A 22,564-nucleotide genomic window follows, 5' to 3' on the forward strand; every position below is an offset into this window, starting at 1 on the left:
CCCAGAAGTGGAGTCACCTTTCAAACACAGTGCAACAGTGGTGCCATAGGCAGGAAAATAGTTTCTGTCAAAAAAAAAGAAAAAAAAGGCCACTCCAGTGTAGGAAATGTCCTTCAGCCACCCCTGACACACAAGCTGTACCTCTCCACTCTACCGTTGCTCTGAGGACAATATGGACTGCATTCAAGGATTATAATCAACAGTTAGGACTCAACAACTGTCCTCTGTCTGTCACTGTTTGGATCAATACTTATAATTAAACTCTTAATCTATTTTAAGGGCTGATTCTCTGTGTTGTTTCCCATCTTCCACAGCTGGGACTGCTGTAGCTGATGAGATTGCTGATAGCAGACTTATCCAACTGGAAAAACAGTAAGCCAACACTGACAGTAAGAAATGTGTTGTACGTTGTTCTGCCACTTAACAAGCCATTGACATACAGCTGTGTTATCATCTTTCTAAATCCTGTAACCTGGTGACGCCCATGATGGATGTTATGACCCAGTGATAAAAAGGCTTGGCTGCAGCTGTGCCGGGAAAAGAGTCTGCTTGTCCTTATATCCACACCCATGCTGCCCTCTTCTGCTTTCTTTTGATACTGCATGGTGCCCTTTTGTATACTGCCAGGTTGAAATTCTTCCTTGACCATCACTTTGATCTGTGGGGTATTTGAAAAAACTAATGAAAGACATTTTTTATGAAATCTGCAGTGAATATTCATGATTCACAGAAGATGAAAACTATTGACACCCACTACACCTGGACCTTTAATCAAGCACCACCTGCTCTGCACATTGATGAGAGCAAGTCAGCCCAAAGGTAAGGCCTCTGAACGAAGCCACAGCTGCTGCTCCTGTGGATGGTAGTTTTCCTTATTGTGAAAAAAAAGTTCAACAGATTCACCAGACTTAACTAACAATGTTGAGTGGTGGGTTGCAATAAATGTCGCACCTTCTAGAGGCCAAAACTTTAAACTTAGTGATGTTGAATGTAGTCTGGTATATTTACAAGTCTCTAACAAAAGGACTCTTCTCATAAACCTCAGCTCTACATGTTAAACTTGTGCTCGATTGCACGCTGTCCTATACATTGCACTGTATCTGTGACTTTTACATAGAACTATCCTATTATGTTAGTCCTCCTATGCACAATACCACACCATGACCTTTGCACTACCCTCCTTCCCGCAACTACCTTAAGTTTTTTGCTCTATAATAGATTATACTGATATTACATTTCTCCCATTATATGCTTTTGTATCACCTATTTTATTGTTTAATTCTATTTATATCCAATGATCCCAATTGTAATTCTAATTGAAATATTTGAATATGTTTATGCAGTCCTCACCTACACATGCACACACAGCTTGATAACAATTACAATATCCTGCTCTGTCCGCTGGTAATACAGAGCGAGATACTACATTTCAAACAAAAGGGATAAAACACATAAATCTAGTGGACATTTTCTATATGTATTTATATATTTTGTTTCTTGTTTGTCATTTGAAGCTTGAAATTCTCTTTTTGCCAGCATTGCCTTGATACCTTGCTATGGTGCAGCCATACCTGTATCTGTCAATCTATCTATCTAGTAAAATTCCCATGCTGACAAACATACAGAATACTTCTATTTGTTTGGCATAAAGTTGCTTGATGAGGTGTCACAGGTGTAGACGTCGCTTCATGAATCCACTGATTTTATTGTAAAAGCAGTATTATATAGAAGCTGTGTTTCAGAAGGCCTGTCAACATTTATTCATTGCGATGTTCATGTAAAATAATTTTGAATTTTAATTTGTCAGTCTGTCTGAGCAGCTATGCTTTGATTCGTATTCTCTGTATTGTGAGCACACATACAGGCGGTCTGTATTGGGTGTGTTGCACGGCGCCTTCTCATTGATCTCCTGAGTGATGTCTGCAGACACATTTGTGTCATGTCTTGATCCTGATGAAGACTTTCAGATGAAAAACACAGGCAATATCAAAGGCTTCTTCATATGCTCAGACAGGACTTGCCTTGAATATTTTCTTTTCAGACAGTGCGTCACTTGAAAGCGAGACAATGCAACTGCTGCTGAACCATGTACGGTGAGGCCACAAGTGGAAATTGCTGGTTAATGCCACGATTTCTCTTCATTTCACAAGATTCTCCGTTGTCAGATGCTTAACAGATATTCTCATTAGATGACCTGACTGACGGTGGGTTGAACAGGACCACAAGCAAGAAATAACAAACATGTCTGGCAGGGAAGTGCGCTGTGTTTACTTCTTGTTTTACTTTCGGCTAAAATATGATGTAACTATAGCATACAGTAGGTAGAGGGGAATTACACAGTCAGAAAACAGACTCACTGACATCAGCGACATAATATTTATGTACAAAGTTTGCTAACTTTTAGTGAACATATCAGACATACCAGACCAAGTTAGGCTGAATAGAGCAAGGGTGCATTTTATTTCCTATGAATTATGTAGTGTCACTTGAAAGGGCCACAAAGGGTCTGGAAACACTGGTAAATAATAGAGATTATGGGACAATGATGGTCATGTAGATTCAATACTTTATATTTGTCCATACGGTTTCATTATTTCTTTTTTCATATGGATTTTCCCATGCTATAGTATGTAGTACGAGGACTTAAAATACAACTTAAATTCTCATTCTTTAACTATCTGTGTGCCTTTTTATGAGACAATCCTCAGAACACGAGGGATGACAGAACCAGAAAAGAAAGCATCCATCTGAAGTAGATGAAAAACACCCAATATTTATCAAATATGGTAGTGTAGAGTGGAGTGGTATGAAGGCATATGACTACGAACAACCACCACGAAACAAAAGAACACTGCGCTGATCTTTAAAATAGATTTTATTTACCATTTTGTAATTCAACAGTTTACGATATACAGCTGACAGGACTAAGACATTTCAATGGATTTTGGCCCTAAAGGTTGAAGAACAAGAAGAACAGACATGGTTAGATAGATAGACAGATAGATATGATCGAGAATACCAGAAGAACTGTGTTCTCTTTTCTCACTTGTGCTTTTCCTCTCCACTCCTCCCATGAAACAGTTTACATTGGCATAGCAACAACACACCGTTTGTCCACTGTATTTGTTTTTTTTTTTTTGTTTTTGTATTTTTTATTGAAATGAAAGTGTGAATTATTATTCTGATTGTAGATTTTTTCATGTGGCTTATAAAAAAAAAATTCTTTAAAGTGCTGACACATGAGATTAAGTTTATATGAGCAGTAGTAGGAAATTCAAGAGGTAATGTTCTGTAACTTACAGAGAACCACAGAAACCAGGTAAAATCACAGTTTTGTGTTTAGTTCAGTAGAACAGTTGTGCTGTTAAATTGCGTATAAAAATGGTCCAAACCTTCATGTTTGTCTGCATCAGTGACTTTCTGCAGAGCCACCTCAGTGGAAGATGATAATAGGCAACACTTAATAAGTAGTTGAGGACATGGGTCAGTTACTAACTATTATCAATTGTGTGTCTTTCAGCCTTCCAGAGGACCAAATGGGTCTCACTCTTTTGGTAGCCAGAAAATTGAAGGTTTGCTTTACTAACAAGAGAAAAAAATCAAAATATAACGGTAACTGGACCCTTGACTGATACATATTTATCACATAAATGCCTAAAATGCTCATCTAAAACAGTATATGTTTGGATACTATGCATCAGGGCTGCACAAGAATGAAAATGTGGATTAATGGGTCCTGATGCTAATTCAGTCTTGGTTGAAAAGTAATTTTGGTGTTTTGATTTTGCTCATTTTTGAACATTTTGTAACAACTAGACAGAAAAAGCCAAACTGCTTGGGTTAAGGGCCACAGAATATTAAAGGTAAACAGCGATGTACGACTGTTGGCACTGCAGCGTGTAAAATATAGCTTTAAGTTCATGCGATACGGTTTGAAAAAGGCATCGTCATGTAGCTGCAGCTGCCATCCACACCACAAACTGACAATTCTTTTGTAGTTCAAGTTTCACTCCAAAGCTTTTTGTTTGGAAATGCTTTTAACATTAACTGGCTTCTTCTTAATTTTTCTAGGAATACGACTTGTAAAACAAACATGTCACTGAACATGAATAAACAATGAGTAAATTCTGAAGATAAAATATGTAGTTTTCCTTCTCTTTTAGTACAAAATGTTTTTTTTTTTCTTAAAAGATAAACTATATTATTAGCAGAATAGGACTTGGCTAGTTCTGATAGGTTAGAGGTACATTGACATCAATACTGACACTACGCCTGCTCTACATGCAGGCTCAGCAGTAAGAGCTAATCCACTACACACAGAGTACACAGTACACCTGACATCGTCTACAATACGCTACAAGAGAAATGACAAATCAAAAACAAAATGAAATAATACCCACTTTCCCTAGACCCGCAAAAACACACTTACCCCCCCCCCAAAATAAAAGCAAAGATAAACACACACATACACACTGTCCGATTATATATTTTTTTTACATTACTGTACAAAGGGAGGAAGAATTGTGGGGCCAGCAGAGATGGTGAGGGCTGGGATATATAGCACGGTAACATGGTGGCTAAGCTTCACCTACTACAGCATGAACACATGAGACAGGCAATCACAAACAGTCTGAGCTACAAGCCGTCCCAAAATACACTGAGAATAATAAGTTCATATTCACCCTTTTCAGCAAATAAAACCTCATTTAGAAAGCGTCATGATCCTTAGATTGGTATTTCTACTCAGAGGAAGCGATGCAATATATATTTAGTAGATGGTGAGAATGTATTGTTTCATAGAGCACCTGGTTTTGCAGTAATTTCATTAAAAATAAACGCTACCACAAAATACGGCATGTGTGATGTGAATAGGAGTAAACCAAAAAGAGTCAAAACGGACCGCTAACTACCAACCACTGCTACAAGACTCTGCTGATGCTGATACCATGTACAGTTCTACGATCTGAGAACCTTCCTGTAAAAAACCTGGGTAGAAATGTGTGCTTGATTCAGAATGCATTACTCGCTGTCCTGATTACTTTCACTATATTTGAACTTCTGCGCTTAGGGTTGATCTCTCTCTTTGTTACTCTACTCTGAACATGTTCAGCCCCAGGAAGCCTCATCTGCTGGGCCCTCTGTTCACAGTTGCACCCCTGTTGTGCCTTTACTACCCTGAGCGTCAGCATCACCCCATCTTGTGGACTAAAGGAGCAACTGCACCGTCATGTCAAAATCACTACCCTCTTCTAAAGACATGATTATGGGGAATAGTGGCAAGAGGCAAGAGTGGAGAGATTAAGTCTGAAATTGTGCCGAAAGCCTGGATATTTTTAACTCCTTGCAAGAATAGATCACCATTCTCTGCTATCATAGCCCTCTAGTTCTCCAAATCGACTTCATTGATGATTTGACAGCTCACAAACAACGAGAAACCGAAACTACGACGAGAAGAAACACAACAGCCAAACCTGAAGCAATCCCAAAAATCCTCCCTGCCCATGAAGCTAAACGCATCTCACTACCACCTGAGCAGGCGTCCGGAAAAGAATCTTAGGTCGAAAGGGCAAAAGAAGATGTGATCGTCACACGGCTGTCTGGATGACGAAACAACAACTATTTCCACGTATTTGTTCTGCATTTAGACTGTCATTAACCTCCGCCATCACACCACGACAAAGACATCGTGGATGCTTTCCAATCACTTTTGGGAAACCCAAACCTGCATGTTAAAAAGACCCCCCTCTGTCCTATCACACCCTCCAGCCAAACAGCAACAAATCACTTCACAGATGAGGAATGGTAGACGTGGTTAATTATGACTCTGTAGTTTTTATTCTTTGTACAAAATAAACACATGTTGTCCTCATTATTATTTACTAAGTTACTTTACAATGATGAAAGGTAAAAAGGAGAATTCTACTGAGAGAACGATACTATACAGCTACATTTAAAACTACGTAACTCATTTCAATGGATTTTTTATTCTGTCTTCTTCTGGAAACAAGCTGCATCTCTCCGCTTTGTCTCTCTCTCTCTCTCTCTCTCTCTCTCTCTCTCTCTCTCTCTCTCTCTCTCTCTCTCTCTCCGTCAATCACAGCACAGCTTGGCTCAGAGCTTTAAAATAAATGCCTGTAAATACATTAAAGGTTCCACTGACTGGAGGAGACAGCGCACCAGTCTCTCTGAGATACACAGTATATATGTTACCAAAAACATGTGCAGGACTCGGGTAACTCGGGTAATGTTTTTGGTAACATGCCTTAATGGGGCAGATTGCTACGACCCAAGGGAGACACAGACTATGACACACCTCTGATCCTTTCACTAGCTACCTCCTCTAGCCCGGATCCTCCTTAATAGACCACATACCGAGATGTGTTTCACTCAAAAAGAATGCCTGGAAGACTTAAGAAGAGATGGCACTTCAATATACAGAGTTGCATCCACCTGTTGTGTGTGTATGTGTGGGTGTTTTTCGACTGCGGGGAAAGTGAGGTGGTTTCGGTCCCTATAATCTTAACAGGCCACCGTAGTCAAGATTTCCACAGGCAAGGAACGATAAACCACAACGTTTCACTTCGCTCGGACCCTGAGAACTGGGCACTGGGATCTCTTCTGTCAAAAAACTGGAAACAATGTTGTGTGTGTGCGTGTGTGTGTGTGTGTGTGTGTGTGTGTGTGTGTGTGTGTGTGTGTGTGTGTGTGAATGCGGAGGCAGAGAGTACAGTACAGTTCACTGATATTTCTCTGCCGAGTTTAAGCAGCTTTAGTGGAAAAGGTTATAAATGGAGGAAATTTTCCACAGAAAATCAGCCCTAAGTGTCAGTTGCCAACTCCGATGTTTGTTAAATATTTGTGCTCTGTAGAGGATTTTTTTTTTTTTTAAGAAGAAGCAGCATAAAAAACAACAGGCTTAGTCTTAAGCTGAGATCAACTATGGTTGAGGTCACTGTGTGCTGTAAAATGTACAATATTGTGAGTGTATGAGTGTGAATGAGTATATTCGCCTGTTTTTCTGGCCGCAGAATTGAGCCTATTTGCATTTTTCCGCATCATCGCACTGTAAATGGCCAGTCCAGGCACAGTTCACCCTGCTCCTCTTTGTTACAGCACCACTGTGTATCACATCACAACAAGTCTCCGGCTGTCATATCACTGCTGCTAGAAAGTCACCAACCCCGAACAGACCCAGCTAACAGAATAAAGGAGAACAGTGTGTGTCTCTATGTTGCTGCATGCACAAAACAAACACATGCAGCTTCACAATCTACTGTACCTCTAACGGCATATGAAGATGACATATACACGTTTTACAAAAAAAAAGGAAAGGAAAAACAAACTGCATTATTAAATTATGTGTAACAAATTAACAACCTGCCCACACACACACACACACACACACGCACACAAACACACGCACAAATCTTTTGGATGATGACCCAATTTTTTCTTCCTTTCGTTTTTTTTTTCTTCGTTTATCTAGAGACGACACACAGATAGATAGAAGAGGTTAGGACAGATATAATAAGCCCTTACAATATGTAAAGGTCTCCAGTGAATGGGATCTCCCCCACAGAGGACTGCGGGAAAGCGGGGTGAGGATGGAGGAGAAGGGAGGAGAAGGGAGGAAGAGGAGGAGGAGACTGCGGTGAGCAGGGGGGGGGACCCGCCCGGTAGCGCTGACAGAGCTGGGTGCCGTCTATGCGCTGGGGTTGGGGTTGTTGTGTGTGTTGGTGGAGCCGTTGCTTCCCTGGATGGTGAGGCTGATCTCATCCTTCCTTTCCTTCTCCTTCTCCTCCTCCTTCAGCTCTTCCTTCAGCTCCTCCTTCTCCTTGAGGGGACGAGCCTCCACAGTGTCTTCGGAGGCCATGGGGGCGTAGCGGCCTGTCCGGTGCTCCTGCAGGGCGGGGCCCCACTTTGGATGTGATTGGCAAGCATGCTTCAACCGCTGACAGAAAGAGGGACGCATTATTCAGCGTATTCAGCGCACACAGCCAAAGATACATATGAAATATTAAAACTATGCCAGTTTACTCATTCATGATGTAAATGTGGCTACAAAGTGTGCACACTTTGACATGAGCTCAACAGCTTCAACTTCCACTGTCAGTTTAACTGCTTTCATCTCAGTCAGTGATTTACAGTGCACGTACATCAGCTGGGACTGGGACACTTCAGCTTAAATTTCAGTTGTTTTTCAGTTGAGCTGACGCTTCCACTGCTTTCATTTCCTGCTTTTTAAATGACACTTCAGATGCTTTCATTTCTTACACTCCACTGACAGTTCAAGTGCTACCAGCCTGACTTCTGCTCCTCAACGGACAGTTCTTCACCTGTTCACACTTCAAGTGACACTGGCGCTTCGACTACAGCTGACGTTTCAACCACTTCACTCTCTTACTCTTTGAATGACACTTCAGCTGCTTTCAGCTGTTACTTCTTAACTGTTAGTTCAACCACGTTCAGCACTTACATACAAACTGACAATCCAACTGCCTGCAGGGCTTGAAACAGAACTTTTTGACTTGAAACACATTTTTTAGAATTATTTCAAGCAGTTGCACTTCAGTTATTATTTTGGGATTTTCTTAAAAAAAATGTAGTTTTTTCAACTTAATAATAAATTCTGGAATTTTAAGCAGGTTTCTGGCTAGACACAAACATGAAATCCTTTTCTACTCTCAGCTGATTGGTGTTAAATGAAACGACAAGTTGCCAAGTAATGCTAGCAACAGGAATTTTTCAATACAGGGAGTATAGATATTATCACATAATGTATAAATTAGTAAATGAATGACTGATGTTGGCAGTTTGTTGAGAAGTAGCCATGGTATAAAGAAAAAATCCTTTCATATTTCACAGCAGAAATGCCATAGAGGCTCACTCTTTGAGGACAAACAGCTGTAGGGGGTGCTGTACCTCTCTGAAGGTGGCTCCTGGGGACCTCGAGATCTTGTAGAGGGCATAGAGGGGTATGCAGACCACTGAGGACAGAGCCATGGAGAAGCCGATAGCCAGAGACCAGCCGGGATACACGTAGTCGTTGTAGGTGATGGGCTTGTACTGGATCACCGTGAAGATCAGGATGAACTGCATGGACAGAGGAGAGACAGGGATGAGTATGAGTTTTATCATTTAGAGCAGGAAAAAATGCCCTCAGGACCAAAGCTAATGCAAAGCCTATCAATTTCACAAAAACAGATAAAACATATAAGTATATACCACAATAATTAGTGCTAAATCAGCATTCCCCATCCTCGTTACAGTTCGGTTTGAAATGCGCATTAACTCAGCACAGGTGAGATCACTGTGGACTGCAGCACAGCACACGTGTTTTTATTTACAAGGAGCATATTCCCAACAGCAGTGAGTGTAGTCACAGTTCCAGCAGAGGGCCTGGAGAGCAGGGCATTAATCTGTGTAGTGAAATGAAAGCGAGAACAAAAGTGCCTGAAATCTGACCAGTAATCCACAACAATGAATTTCTTGGTTGGCCCAGCAGCTTAGTGGACTAATACTGCTGCCTGCTTGGGAAATACCATTGATAGCAGCTGCATGTGTCTGTTTCCCAGTCAGAAAGATTTGCTTTTAGAGGTTTATGTTGGAAACAAAGCCAACAGTAGCCAAACAGATTAGTTCTGATGGCAGCTCAAATGTAGGTCAGGTCCCGAACAATGTGTCAGCAACACAGCAAAGTTTGGAACCTTAAACTCAGCATCCTTCAGGTTGCTAAATCAATGTGCCGTTCGCTTTCAACAACAATCAAATCTCCAAACGCGTTAAATGTTTCAGGAGACGCGATTTATGGGACTGCAACAAATTTTGATTCAGTCTCCGTGACTGTGGTCGCAGAATAGCTTCTGGGTGTGTGTGAGTGTGTGTGTGCTCACGTACAGAGATGATGACAGGGGAGATGAATCTCCAGCAGACTTTGAAGAAGAGAGGAGGAGGGAAGCCCAGCATCATCTCAACATCTTTAAAGTAGTTAGTGTGACCTGCGAATAAAAAAAGAAAGTAGTCCATGATAATGACATATATAACATACAACACACACATGAACCTTTACCTTAAGGTGAACCTTTGGACTGCTAATACCTGACTGCTCTAACTGAATGTGTCTGGTTTCTTTTATCCTTTCTCGCCTGTTTCTGCTAAAGCCGGTGGCCCAGGCTGCAGCTGAGGGGCTCCAGTTTGGCTAGATTTCTTTTCTAATCATTTAATTTGACAGATGGATTTGTGGAACACTAAATGTCCCATATGAGATGGTGTTACAGGGGGGAACCCTCAGTTACCAAGAAACAAATCCATTTTAATTTAGAGATTGATTTATCAGCAGCACTCAGGTAGAGGAGGCTGCAATACGACTTTAATGGCCAGGGAAACACACCACCGCTCAGACTGCTTTCAAACCACAACAATATAAATCAAAAGAACGTCACAGTTAGCACTTCTAATGCATAATGAAATGCAATTTAATGGACGGACTCGTGGAAACTGAAAAAAGGGAGCTGACTTTAAATAACTGTAAGTTGTGTGATATTTTCAAGATAGTATCAGCGCACTTATCTCCACCGCCTCTTTATTTTACCATGAGCTCATGTTCATGTGACTGTATCTAACTGCAGGCTTCTGCTTCACAATGCTGATGAACTGAAAATGTACCCGGTGTAAAATGACTCTTTGTTCAGTGACAGAGGTTGAAGGCTGTCAGCAGATCAGCCTTCAGTCTGTGGCGTCCTGCTGCATAACAGGTTACTCTTTAGAACATCTCTGTGGATGGATGCGGAAAGTACCTGAAGAGTCTCACTACAGTCCTCATGGGGAACGCAGTCTCAGTGTTACTTTAGGAAGCCTCACAATAAATTCCACTGTGCACCACCCTGATCTTAGTTTCATTTTTGTTCATCTCAGTGCTGATATCAGACTGTGGCTCTGTCATGATGTGCCTGTACCGCTAGACAATGGAACTGCTGTTATCTCAGGCTATAGTTATATGTGTTTCCATGTCTGTCCTGCACATGTGTCTGCACTGTGTCGTGTTTCCTCATAATCTGCCACTGAGGGTGTACTGATGTGCAGCATGTGCAAAAAGGAAAGGAAAAGCAAGAGGAGAAAAGGTTTTTCCAGTCTTGCAGCACATACTGATAACATGCCCTGAGGCAGAAGTGTGAGTTGGCACAGTCAGCCTGCCATTGGTGGAGAAAGATCAGTATCTCTGCCTCTAGTACAATGAAGTTTTCTTTTTGTGATTGTTAAATTTGGGTGAGTTTGCAATAATTGTGAATTTTGAGTACTCACTGTCAGTGAACCTCTCCTGTCTCCATCTTTTTTTTTCCGACTCTTGTTTGACTCAGACACACTGACTTTACTGTGGATTTTCTCGTGACAGGAAATGTTTCTTTTCCTTTCACACTACTACGCCTGTGCTGAAACTACCTCTTTATGGAATCATTATGTCTGCATAAGGCCAATCATCTCCAGAGAAAAGTACACCAACAAACCAGAAATAACACAAAATTACAAACCCCATTGCGACTATGTTTTTATGATAATGTTAATCTGTCTGAGAGTATGTTTTTCTCTTTGAAATGCGAGGCTTTTGTCATAAAATCACATGAGAGCAACATACTGTTAAAGAACACAATGCAGGATGTTCAGTCTGTTTCCCTCCTTACCATAAACATACATGACGCAGATGCACATTATGCAGGAGATAATGACCAAAGAGAAACTAGCAGCATAGTTGTCCATCAGTAGCAACCAATAGATTCCTGCCTGCACACAGAAAACAGACAATGAGACAAAACCACATCTCCAAGAGAGAAAACAAGTTGCATTCAAACACATGATCTGCATGTGTCTGGGACTTGCCCGTGTCGTGAGCGGCACGCCCAGTAAGAATCCAGCTGCAGCCACCGACAGGGTGACCACGGTCTTGTTCCTGATGATCCAGTCTGTTCCGATCTCATCGACAATAGCTGTCACCAGAGTCTCCAGCAGACAGAACTGCAGGCAAAAGGTTCATGGAATCGGTTAAATGGGAGGTTAGATTGGACAACTGTTGCTCACATTCCTTCTTACGTGATGAGAACAGTATATTTATCAGTGGGCAGGATGTTCATGGCAGTTCATCTAACAGTTTTCCTCAACATTTCCCTCAACACCACAATTTCAATCTTATGTTGGCGCTACAGGAAAGTCAGGGAATTGCTTAAGTCAGCAGGATTCATAATCTGAACACTATGAATGTCTGTACCAAATTTCATGGCATCCCTTCCAATAGCTGTTGAGATATTTGCAGATATATGCAGTTCCTGTCAATTCTTTTTATTCTACTGAGTTCACTCTGTCCATTTACTGCATCAGCATGGAGCCGTGAACAGCATGTGCCGCAGATACAACTTCAGACTAAAGATAACATCTGTGCACCATTTTTAAGATAGACATCTGTTATCTGACATTGTGGCATGTAAACTCAACTATCGACATATTTTGATACGACTTTAACAAAGAGGTCAGACTGCTCCCAGATCAGAATCTGAATGGCCCACATGAGCCTATTTCATAATATCAAACAAATAATTCACATTGAAGCGTTGGCATCGTCAGACCTGATTATAGATTTGGGTGTATGCAGAGCCAATGTGCAGCCTCACCTGAGTGCCCAGTCCCAGGAGGATGAGCATAAAGAAGAAGAGCAGCGACCAGAGTGGTGAGATGGGGAGCAGAGTGAGGGCTTCTGGGTAGGCCACAAAGGCCAGGCCCGGGCCGTGGTCAGCCACCTCTGACACGGGGACGTTCAGGTTGTGTGCCATGAAGCCCAGGATGGAGAAAATGACAAAGCCGGCATACACGCTGGTCGCACAGTTGGTTATACTGATGATGATGCTGTCCCTGTATGGAGGAAACAGAGTGAAAAAATAATAATTTAAACAGGATAAAACTGAAACCAGCGCATCCGGCTTTGCTGCCAATTCCACTGTCCCTGCGCACAGAGAAAACTTTCAGCTATAATTATCAATGAAAGGATGTGATGAAGGATCTGTGCTCTTCAGAGTGTTAGTTTAAAACTCCTCGCTTAAATTAGAAGATGATCATGTTCTGTAATTTATGCAAAAATCAAGTAAAAAGAAAATGTTCCCCATTTCTTCCCCCAGTGGTGACAACTCCCTCCATCCCCCCTCCTGCATCATCAAATAAATAGTGGGTGGGTGACAGCACAAAATTTGGTGCTGATCCAGGCCAGAATCGCTGATATTAATACCAGTACTGATACTCTTCTACTAAACGCTCTTCTGCCCACACCTCCTGATGAGCTGTCTTTGATGTGGTGCATGAACTCAGACATGAGTGCATAGCAAATGACAACTTTATTACTTGTTTTCACGTCTCAAGGGAACGATGACCAAACGTGACTCAATCAAACAGCGCCGTGCGAATCCATGAAAAATGTTTCTTAAACTATCCGTGGCCGCTAAAGTACAGCAGAATTGCTATGATTTTCATCTCAATGACACAAAAATGACAAATAAAATAAAGCCTATGTGCAGTCTATGATGATTACTCAAAATGTCAGAAAATAGAAACATAAATTTAAAGAATGGGTTTGCTGGTCCAGGACCACTGTTTGTGTTTGGATTAATATTTAGATTGAAGTCATATCAGAGAGAGCTCACAGTCCGTTTGGGATGTCTAGCCCTGAGATCACACCTGAGCTGAGTCGAGATGATTTGCTCTCAGATGAAGACACAGCAGTGTTGACACGTTAGTCTGTTTGCTCCATTAAAGGCAGCAAAGCGATGTGCTGTGGTCCTTTTCTTCCCTTGGCGTTTGCTGTATTTGTTCTGAGAAGCACCTGCTTCATCTTCACTCTGACTCAGACTCAACAGGGGAACTGTGTGTTTACACGCCGCTTTGTTTCCTCACACTTCCTGTTCGAGTCATCGCAGAGGATGTCTTTGAAGGCTTTGATGCCGGTCCCTTCCGCAGCCCCTCACAAACCAGCAGTCAGGCCCCTGCTCAGTCCTGCACTCGCTGCACTTCTGCATGTGCACCAATTGATGGTGTTACAGGAGTGCAGAGACTGACTCCACAGGGACAGAGCAGCAGAACACAAGCTGATTAGGCCGCCGTACAGCTGTGTGCTCAGATAGCACAACCTCAAGCTCCTGGCAGAGGAGCAAATTATATCTTCAGCCTTTCTCCTCGCCCCCTCCAACCCCCGACGCCCTCACTCTGTCAGCATGTGTGGACAAGCTCAGGGGAGTAAATGACATCTTTCCCTCCCTCCTTATCTCCTCCTCTGTCCCCTTTCCTCCATCTTAACCTTCTCCTCAGCTTCCCACTCGCTCCCCTGGCATACAAGCACAACCAAGTGCAACTAGCCTCTTAACACAAGCCTGAAAAACATTATCTGTTCCTCCTCCCATACCACCTTATCTCACCTTCTCCCCCTTCTCTTTTTAGACCTGTAACCTTGAAGTTGGATCCTGACTATTTCACCCTTCGCCTCTCACTTTCTCCATCACTCTCTAGCCTTGACTCATTAGAGAGGGGGTGCCATACACCCTGCACAACTTGAGACAGCTTCTACTCTCCCTCCTGCTGGTTGTCTGTTCCCCCGTACTGATGCCTTCACTCGCATGTGGTTTATTCTCTCCATTCCCCTTTTCCTCTTTCTACTTCATCTTTCCTCTTCTTTTACACCTCCTCATCCTCTCACTCCCTCTGCCTGGCCTCTGATTAGTGCAAATAATAAGGTGGTGGTCTGTGTTGCTGTAACACTGCAGCAGCATAGCCTGATGCACAGTGAGCACGGTCATATTCACACAGGCAGAGGCAGGCTGGTGCATTGCAATTGTATGTCATCTTAATCCTGGGACTTCAGTTTTAAGGATTATAGTCTAACTATAGCCTCATTAATGCTTTGCAAAGAATGGTCCCCATGGTCTTTGTGGAAAGCCAACCTGTTCAGTAAACATGTTAAATATTCATTTGGCTTTGCAGGACTTTTACCACCAGCTGATCTCCTAAAGGAATACTTCACATTTTGAGGGGAAATACTTATTGAGCCTGTTATCTTAAATCAGCACAAATACATGGAGCAGGGGGAAGTGGCTAGCTTGGGTCCAAAGGTAAATAAGAGGTGTTCAGCATTAAAACACTTCTGAAGCTCACTAACTGCCATGCTGCTTTTCATGTGTTTAATACATAAAAATCAAGGTGCAAAACTGGCATGCTTGTTTTTATGGGGGTCGGACTATTTCTCAGTTTGGAGCAGTAACTTCCTGAAGTTGGCCTCTGGTTGGCTGGAAAACTCACATTGACAATAGGAATCCAGGAAGTCACAGAAGACAAGAAATTCCTCAGCTCAAACGCTCCATCAAAACCAGTTGCTTTAACACTTGACATCTTCACGGGTGCTTCAGAGGTGCTGGTAGGCAGATTTTGTCACCTTTGGACAGACCCTGCCTTGCTGTCTTTATGCCACACTGATTGTCTCCTGCCTCCAGCTGCATATTTACCGCACAGGCATGAGAGTGACATCAGTATTCTCACTCTCAAAAGTGTGTTTCCCAACTTTGCTTTGCTTTTTTTGTCCATAGTCTGGAATACCTACCTGAAACAGTTGTTGTGGAACTTGTTATAGGAGGCCATGGTAATAAGCCCCCCCCAAGCACAGCCCAGGGAGTAGAAGATCTGCGACGCTGCGTCTCCCCACACCTACAAAAACAAACCCATGTATAGTCAGAAGCAGTGCAAAGAAACAGCAAATACATTTGGATTTCCATCTGCCTGTTTATGTGAGCGAATACCTTTGCATCAAGGACTTTCTGCCACTGTGGAGTCAGGTAATACTTAATGCCGTTGATGGCTCCATCCAAGGTGATGCCACGGATGAACAGGATGGTCAGAACGACGTAGGGGAACGTGGCTGTGAAGTACACCACCTGGACACACACACACACACACACACACACACACACACACACAGAGATAATCAGACCATGTGGTGAAATCGGTTGGAACAAGTTGTGTTTCAAAACCTGCCAGAGTGACAGGAGAGTGTACAGTGTGGAAAATGTATGAGAAATGTAATATAAACAGACGCACTTTGAATATGTCTGTGTTAGCATGTGTGCAAGCATTGGTGTCTATGTGTGTGTGTGTGTGTGTGTGTGTGTGTGTGTGTGTGTGTGTGTGTGTGTGTGTGTGTGTGTGTGTGTGTGTGTGTGTGTGAGGCTGACCTTTCCAGAGGATTTAACACCCCTGATGAGGCAGAGGAAGACGACAACCCAGGACACAGCCAGGCAACCCAAGATAGGGAGACGGACCTCTCCAAAGTTGCCAATATCATCAGAGATGTTCAACACATAATGTCTGAGAAAGACAGACAGAGAGTGACAGACTTTAGGTTTGCTTTTCTCTAACAAGAGAAATAAATTTCTAATTCTCATGGCAAACAATGGAAAATCAACATCAGTGTCAGCTAAGTAAACAACACTCCTTCCTGCAGGGCCTCTAAACAGAATTTGTCAGCACTTGAAAATCATCTCACTTTAAACTGATATTTGTCTTCATTCAAAGCAAGTGTTCCTGATAGCCGTGCCAAAAGCCCTCCACAGAGCAAATTTCTTCTTTGTAGTATTATTACTTTGTATTATTGCTACTTGCTTTTTTGAGTCTTGTAATGCTCTATTACTCAGAAGCAATTAAAGGCAGAAGCGATGAAAATGTGGCATCTGAACACTCTAGAAATGGGACCCAGAGGCAGACAATATGCATCAAGAGTGATGCACTAGATTTCCCAAATAATGTTTGCACTGAAATCCCATACAAGGGTTTTATTTCAAATGGAAATTATACTAAATGACTGGACCTATATGCACGCAACACTGATGATAATTATTAATATCTTCGTGTAAATTAAACAACCTACGCATCTTCTCATCTGTCTCAGTAATATTAAGAGTATTGTCAGTATAAAGAAAGAAAGGGGGATGAATACTTGTTCCAACAATGTGGCTAATTGTCATAGATGTAGAGATTTTAAAAGGATTTGCTCAGGATTGTTACATGAGCATCTGAAGTGTGATGGTCTCAGTGGTATAAATGCACGGTTTATCTGATATTGCCATGTTGCTGTTGTTCCTAGATCATAATTAATGTTGCTGCAGGACCATCATTGCAACTGACCAGCCAGTGATAGAGTCCACATGCGGAGCAGGTGTGTGGTAGATGAATGGCTCAAACACAGGACCTTCACCTGGGAGACCGCAGTTTGTGTCCCATGTGGAACTTATTTCTATGTTGTTGACTTATTTCTGGACCTAGTTGACTTTATCAAGGACAAGATCATGGTTTGGGTTAAAATAGATTACGTGTTAGAAGGTTCAATTCTCCCGTGTGTGTATTTTTTCAGTCTCAGTTCGAGTCAAAAGCTGCAACATCATAAAAAAGTAGTCAGTTGCAGTGATGGTCCTGGGGCAACATTAATAAAGATGATGTGTGATGAACACCAGATTGTGCATAAATTCATAATGGACTAAAACATTTCAAGCCTGCGAATGTAAAGAGAAAAAACTGCTAGCCAGGATTAGCCAAACACACACCCTTCTGAATGCCACTCATTCAATCTGTCGTGGATTTTACCAAAGAACAATAAGGTGATGAAAAAAGCTGAAATGTGGTGTGTTCCTTACTAGAAATATAACACTTGTGCTTGATAGTAAAGTGATAAAAAAAAACAGTGCTGTGTCATAAGTGCCGTGCAATGCATGGAGTAGGTCCTGACTTTAAAAGGAACTGTACTTGTCGCACACCTTTGGTGTTTTCACGCCCTGAGCATCACATAAGGCACAAAGGTAAAGGGACACGTGCAGTAAGATATGACATCATGAGGGAAAGTCACAGAATTTTGGTGAAGGCTGGCTCTCTGATATCGAGAGTAGATATCCAATGAGCAGGACTGTATTCAACCTGTCATTGTTTATACATGATTCTATCAGTGAGCAAACCAGATCCTTGATGAAAAAGTGCAGCAACTAAGAAATGATACTGAACAATTAGTTGATTAAACCAGTTTCTTAACTCCGGTCGTCAGGCCTCCCTGCATGTTTAAGATGTTTCCTGCTCCAACACACCTGATTCAAATGAGTGGCTCGTTATCAGGCCACTGCAGAGCTTGATGACGAGTTGATCGTTTGAATCAGGTGTGGTGGAGGAGGGAAACATCTTAAACATGCAGGGAGGCCCAACAACCGGAGTTGAGAAACTGGATTAAACATTCGAGCAGTCCACATTTCGATACGAAATACAAGTTCAACACAAATACAAAAGGCAAAGCTGTTTGTTCTGAGATAAGATTAAGGGTTAATTCAGAACAATATCTGCTGCTGAAAGCCTTCGTCTGTAGTTGATTCAATTCTTAGAGGCGGCTGAAAGCAGCAGGATGGATGTATATGTGAAATGCCGAGCCATTGTACAAGATGATCCACTGTAGAGACCCTGATTAAGTCAAGTGTGACGAAAAGACACCTCGGTGCTTCTGACACATTAAATCGGTTGGTTATACGGTAGCTCTGCACTCTTCTGGTTTAGGTGTGACAACCTGAGAAATGAAAGTCGTCTCTCTTCCCTCATCCAGATGTGTAATATAACTGAGAGGGTGACCGATCAAAACATTTATATTTCACTTCACCATATTTCACACAGTGCAGCTGCACCTACTGTATACGACCATGTATAGCAGTCGCACTTGAATACACCCTCATTGACCTTACACACATGACTTAGCACTCAGCGCTGATTTGCTTTTTGGCTTCACCATTAAAATGGAGCCTGTGAGTTGTGCCAAACACTGAACAATGGTAATATGGGAAATATGCACGTCACTGCTGATGACGTTGGCCCACACTGCTCAGAAGCTGCTGCACGTCCAGTCAAATCTAGTCCAAATATTTGAACGCTTGAGGCATGAGGCATGTTTGGTGCAAGCTTATCTTATAGGTACAAGTCAATTTTGACCTGTAGTATGATGTAGTACGATAGGCCTAGAAAACTGAGAGCGTAACTTGGCAAAACTTACATAACAGAGAGTACTATCAAACAGATCCTTGCTTAACGAAAACTACATGAGGTCCCTCTTCTGATAATTTTCCTGCTGCTTGTTGGGTTTGGTGATCAATACTGAAAAGAATTGCTGAATGATCACTTGTTCTCACGTCATTAACTACTTAAATGTCCTTGAGGTACTTCAGAGACTTACTTCCAGTACTCCTCACTGGGGCTGGTCCTCTTAGTGCGGTTGACCACCTCAGACACCCCTGCTACCAGGCTTGAAGTAGCGTTAGCCAGGCTGGCGTTGAGCGGGTTACTGCTGCTCACCACGCCGCTGCAGTCCGGTGTGTTCCAGGGGTTGTTACAGTAAGTCCATGGCAGCAGGTTGGTCATAGACATGAAAAAGTAGTAGAAGGCAATGCAAATGACCACGTTGTAATAGATCCCAATGTAGGTGGACACCACCATCATGCCGTAGCCTACACCTGAAGGAGGAAGAGGACAGGAGAACATTAGGACTTGAACGCAAAACAAGTAACAGTGTTGTACATGTCAGGTCAGCATGAGGCTGCATCCTTACAATAGAAGTACTAACCTACTTATTTTACCTTTATATGGTTGATAAACTGTAAACTTAATAAATTTGCTAACACACAAGCATTGTGTAGTTGGGTCAGTCCTCACCGTTCTGTTGTCAACACCGCTAACATGGCAACAAGCTGCTGAGTCATTTCTAATGATTTCACCTGTGCAACAACAACAACTCTATCACTTTTCTTCGACCAAGGTGACCTCAAAGCCCGTTGATGGAACAGATGTTATGATGTTTTCCAGTGGAGATACTTCTCTATCTTGAGATGACTGATAGAAAATCACTGGCGTAATTGTGCACACTTTATACAAACACACATATGGTTGCACTTGCGTGCAGTTTACACAAACACATTGACACTAACCTTTGAACATAGGGCTGATCTTCCATACTCCCAGACACCCCTGGCTGGCGAACTGACCGAAGGACAGCTCAAGGAAGAAGAGGGGGATGCCACAGAACACCAGCATGATGAAGTATGGTAACATGAAGGCACCTGGGGGGAAAGACAACAGGACAGGCATTCAGTCCCCGTCTTGGTCTGTGTTCTACATCTCCAGGTTGTTTATGAACAGCATGAGAACACATAGTGAGTCACACCAAAGTGTCTGAAGGAAAGAAAACCGGATTCTAAGAAGGCTCATTTATGTAATTGTGGTGCTTTTTTACTGATGATATGAGGACATTTTGTGCTTTGTCCAGACGTAAACAGGGAAACCTTGGAAGCATATACGATGTCAGTTACATCCTATACTGTTGTCTGACAAGTCAGACACGAAGGGTTTCACAACTTTCCGTTTGGTTAAAACATGTTGCGTTTGCTTTGTTGGTGTGCTTTGTTTAAGCTGGTGTGAAGGTTGTCAATCAAACCTTGTTGTTGACCAAACAACCAGACCAAGATGAGGTGATCTCTGTCTGGTTCCAAATGAGCTGTGGAGCAGTTAGTTTGTGCTGGGAACATAATCCAACCTCAGTCCCATCCAACTACTAGGTGAACTCCAACTTTGAGCTTAACAGCTCCTGTAGCCAGGTGTTCTTCTTCTCAATTTAACAGTTGTTAGCAACTAACCAGATAATGAACCAAGGCTGGACCTGGACTTATACAATGTAATACTATGTTCTTGCTCCCAGCCCAGTGACAGCTGACCAATGACCTAACTGAACATTCTCACATGACTTGTAGTGCTTGAATTTTTTTTTAGCGAAACAAATGTACCAACTTCACCAGCGCATCAACTGACAAAGAAAAGCTGGCATGTTATTTAAACAATGTTACACCATGTTATCATTAAATAAAATGGTGTAATTAGAAATCTGAAAAACATATACACATTGTACTGGCGTATGATGCAGCACTGAAGGAAATGCCATATACACTGTTCTAAATTAAATACACGTCATGTGATCAGAAGAAAAATATATAAAAAAAAGAAAAGATACCATAAACCTCATCTGTCATTGTAACCTCCCCTGAGTGAGCAGAGAGGTCACTGAATGTGCAGCTGAGTCTGTTCACTGATGCAGTAACTCTCTGGTGGTTCAGACTGGACCAGGAACCAGACAGTCATCTAGAGGGAACGTCTGTGTGTGTTTGTGTGTTCTTATGAGAGTCTGTATGCGAACTAGGTCAGTGCAACCAGCTGATACCGTACAATACCAAAACCATATCGTTCTGTGTGCGTTGCTGGTGAAGCTCGGCTCCTCTGTCCACTACGCATTATATGCAGCTGTGTGTGCTCTACTGTTTGCCTAAATATACTGAGTTCTGGTGTGGGAGTGCAGGTCCTCTACATGTATAACACTAATACAAATATTTGCAGCACAAACATATGAACTGAAGTGGGATGGACGCCAAGGAAAGGCCTGAGGCTCTGAGTTACGGGACCTTGACCAAACTAACCACATTTCTTTATACTTTGGTATTTTTTCAGCAGATTCTTAAGCACCATCAAACACATTTTAAGTTGTTTCATCCACTGTTTTCATGATCAATTTCACTAGATATTAGGGGCCTCGAAAACAAACTGACAGCGGCAGAGCTTGAATACTGTTTGCTCTCATCATGTTCTTATAGAGCGCCTGCAGAGCGAAAGCAGCACGTCAGCGGAAACAGCAAGCAGCAGCTGGATGCGTTCTATGCACTCACACACATTTTATCAGTATTCACACCTCAATACACAATAATCTAGTTACGCAAAACTAGACTAGATGCTTACAAAGATGTTTCGGACAGAAGTTGCACACATCAAGAGTGAGCTGTAATGCGGGCGGTGAAGACATCTGCACTGATTAAAACTGAAGCTTCAATCAGATTGAACATGATCAAATGTTAAGAGGTGAGGCTAATATGGCTGACACATCTGGCCTGTTTAATAATGTAAACCGGGAAGGTCTGATATTATATAAATGCACAATATCCCTCAAATCACTATCTTTAAATGTATATGATACATACAACACAGGAGATACTTTCTTCAGGCTTGCTTTTACATGCTTGGTTTTGTGAGCGCTGCTGAGAGTCAACCATATGCACCAGTGAACCTAAACACATTAGCCACAGCAGTTACGTCAAAAACATTTCTTCACAGACCTTTAAATTCCTTACTTACAGATAGTCTACAGGTTTCCAGGCCTATTTTCTTCTGTTTTAAATGCTGCTGGACTAATGTACTTTAACTTCACATCTGGTGAAGACACGGTGTAATTCATTCAGGACTCAACTTAATCATCCCCTCTGACAACTTCTTGTTCAAGGCAAATATGTATATATATTTAAAAAAAAATAACATGAAGAAAGTGCTCCGCATGAAAGCTTGGATCCCAAAGGCCCAATGGATGAATTAATCTCTCAATAGGTTTTTTGCAAATGACGTCACGTCGCTCTTTTGTTGTGGCACAAACTGCAGATGG

At 42.1% G+C, this 22,564-nt stretch overlaps 1 protein-coding gene across 6 annotated transcripts in view; it reads right to left on the reverse strand.

The window, feature by feature from the left end:
* Positions 1-4,110: 4,110 nt before the first annotated feature.
* The window catches only part of slc6a9 (solute carrier family 6 member 9), a 67,980-nt gene continuing 49,526 nt past the window's right edge, over positions 4,111-22,564 (reverse strand). For 5 of the 6 annotated variants that reach the window (XM_070973583.1, XM_070973584.1, XM_070973582.1 and 2 more), the window contains 11 exons: positions 20,019-20,150; positions 19,271-19,547; positions 16,251-16,383; positions 15,819-15,953; positions 15,623-15,726; positions 12,660-12,897; positions 11,875-12,009; positions 11,679-11,778; positions 9,898-9,998; positions 8,923-9,093; positions 4,111-7,951 (listed from right to left, as the gene is read on the reverse strand). In XM_070973583.1, the coding sequence (XP_070829684.1) occupies positions 7,703-7,951; positions 8,923-9,093; positions 9,898-9,998; positions 11,679-11,778; positions 11,875-12,009; positions 12,660-12,897; positions 15,623-15,726; positions 15,819-15,953; positions 16,251-16,383; positions 19,271-19,547; positions 20,019-20,150 (1,775 nt within the window). In that variant the 3' untranslated portion in view covers positions 4,111-7,702. Of the gene's footprint in view, positions 7,952-8,922; positions 9,094-9,897; positions 9,999-11,678; positions 11,779-11,870; positions 12,010-12,659; positions 12,898-15,622; positions 15,727-15,818; positions 15,954-16,250; positions 16,384-19,270; positions 19,548-20,018; positions 20,151-22,564 lie in introns of all 6 variants that reach the window. The other variant, XM_070973581.1, reaches the window with a different exon arrangement.

This window comes from Chaetodon trifascialis, chromosome 11, assembly GCF_039877785.1.
Source record: "Chaetodon trifascialis isolate fChaTrf1 chromosome 11, fChaTrf1.hap1, whole genome shotgun sequence".
Classification (NCBI taxonomy): Eukaryota; Metazoa; Chordata; class Actinopteri; order Chaetodontiformes; family Chaetodontidae; genus Chaetodon; species Chaetodon trifascialis.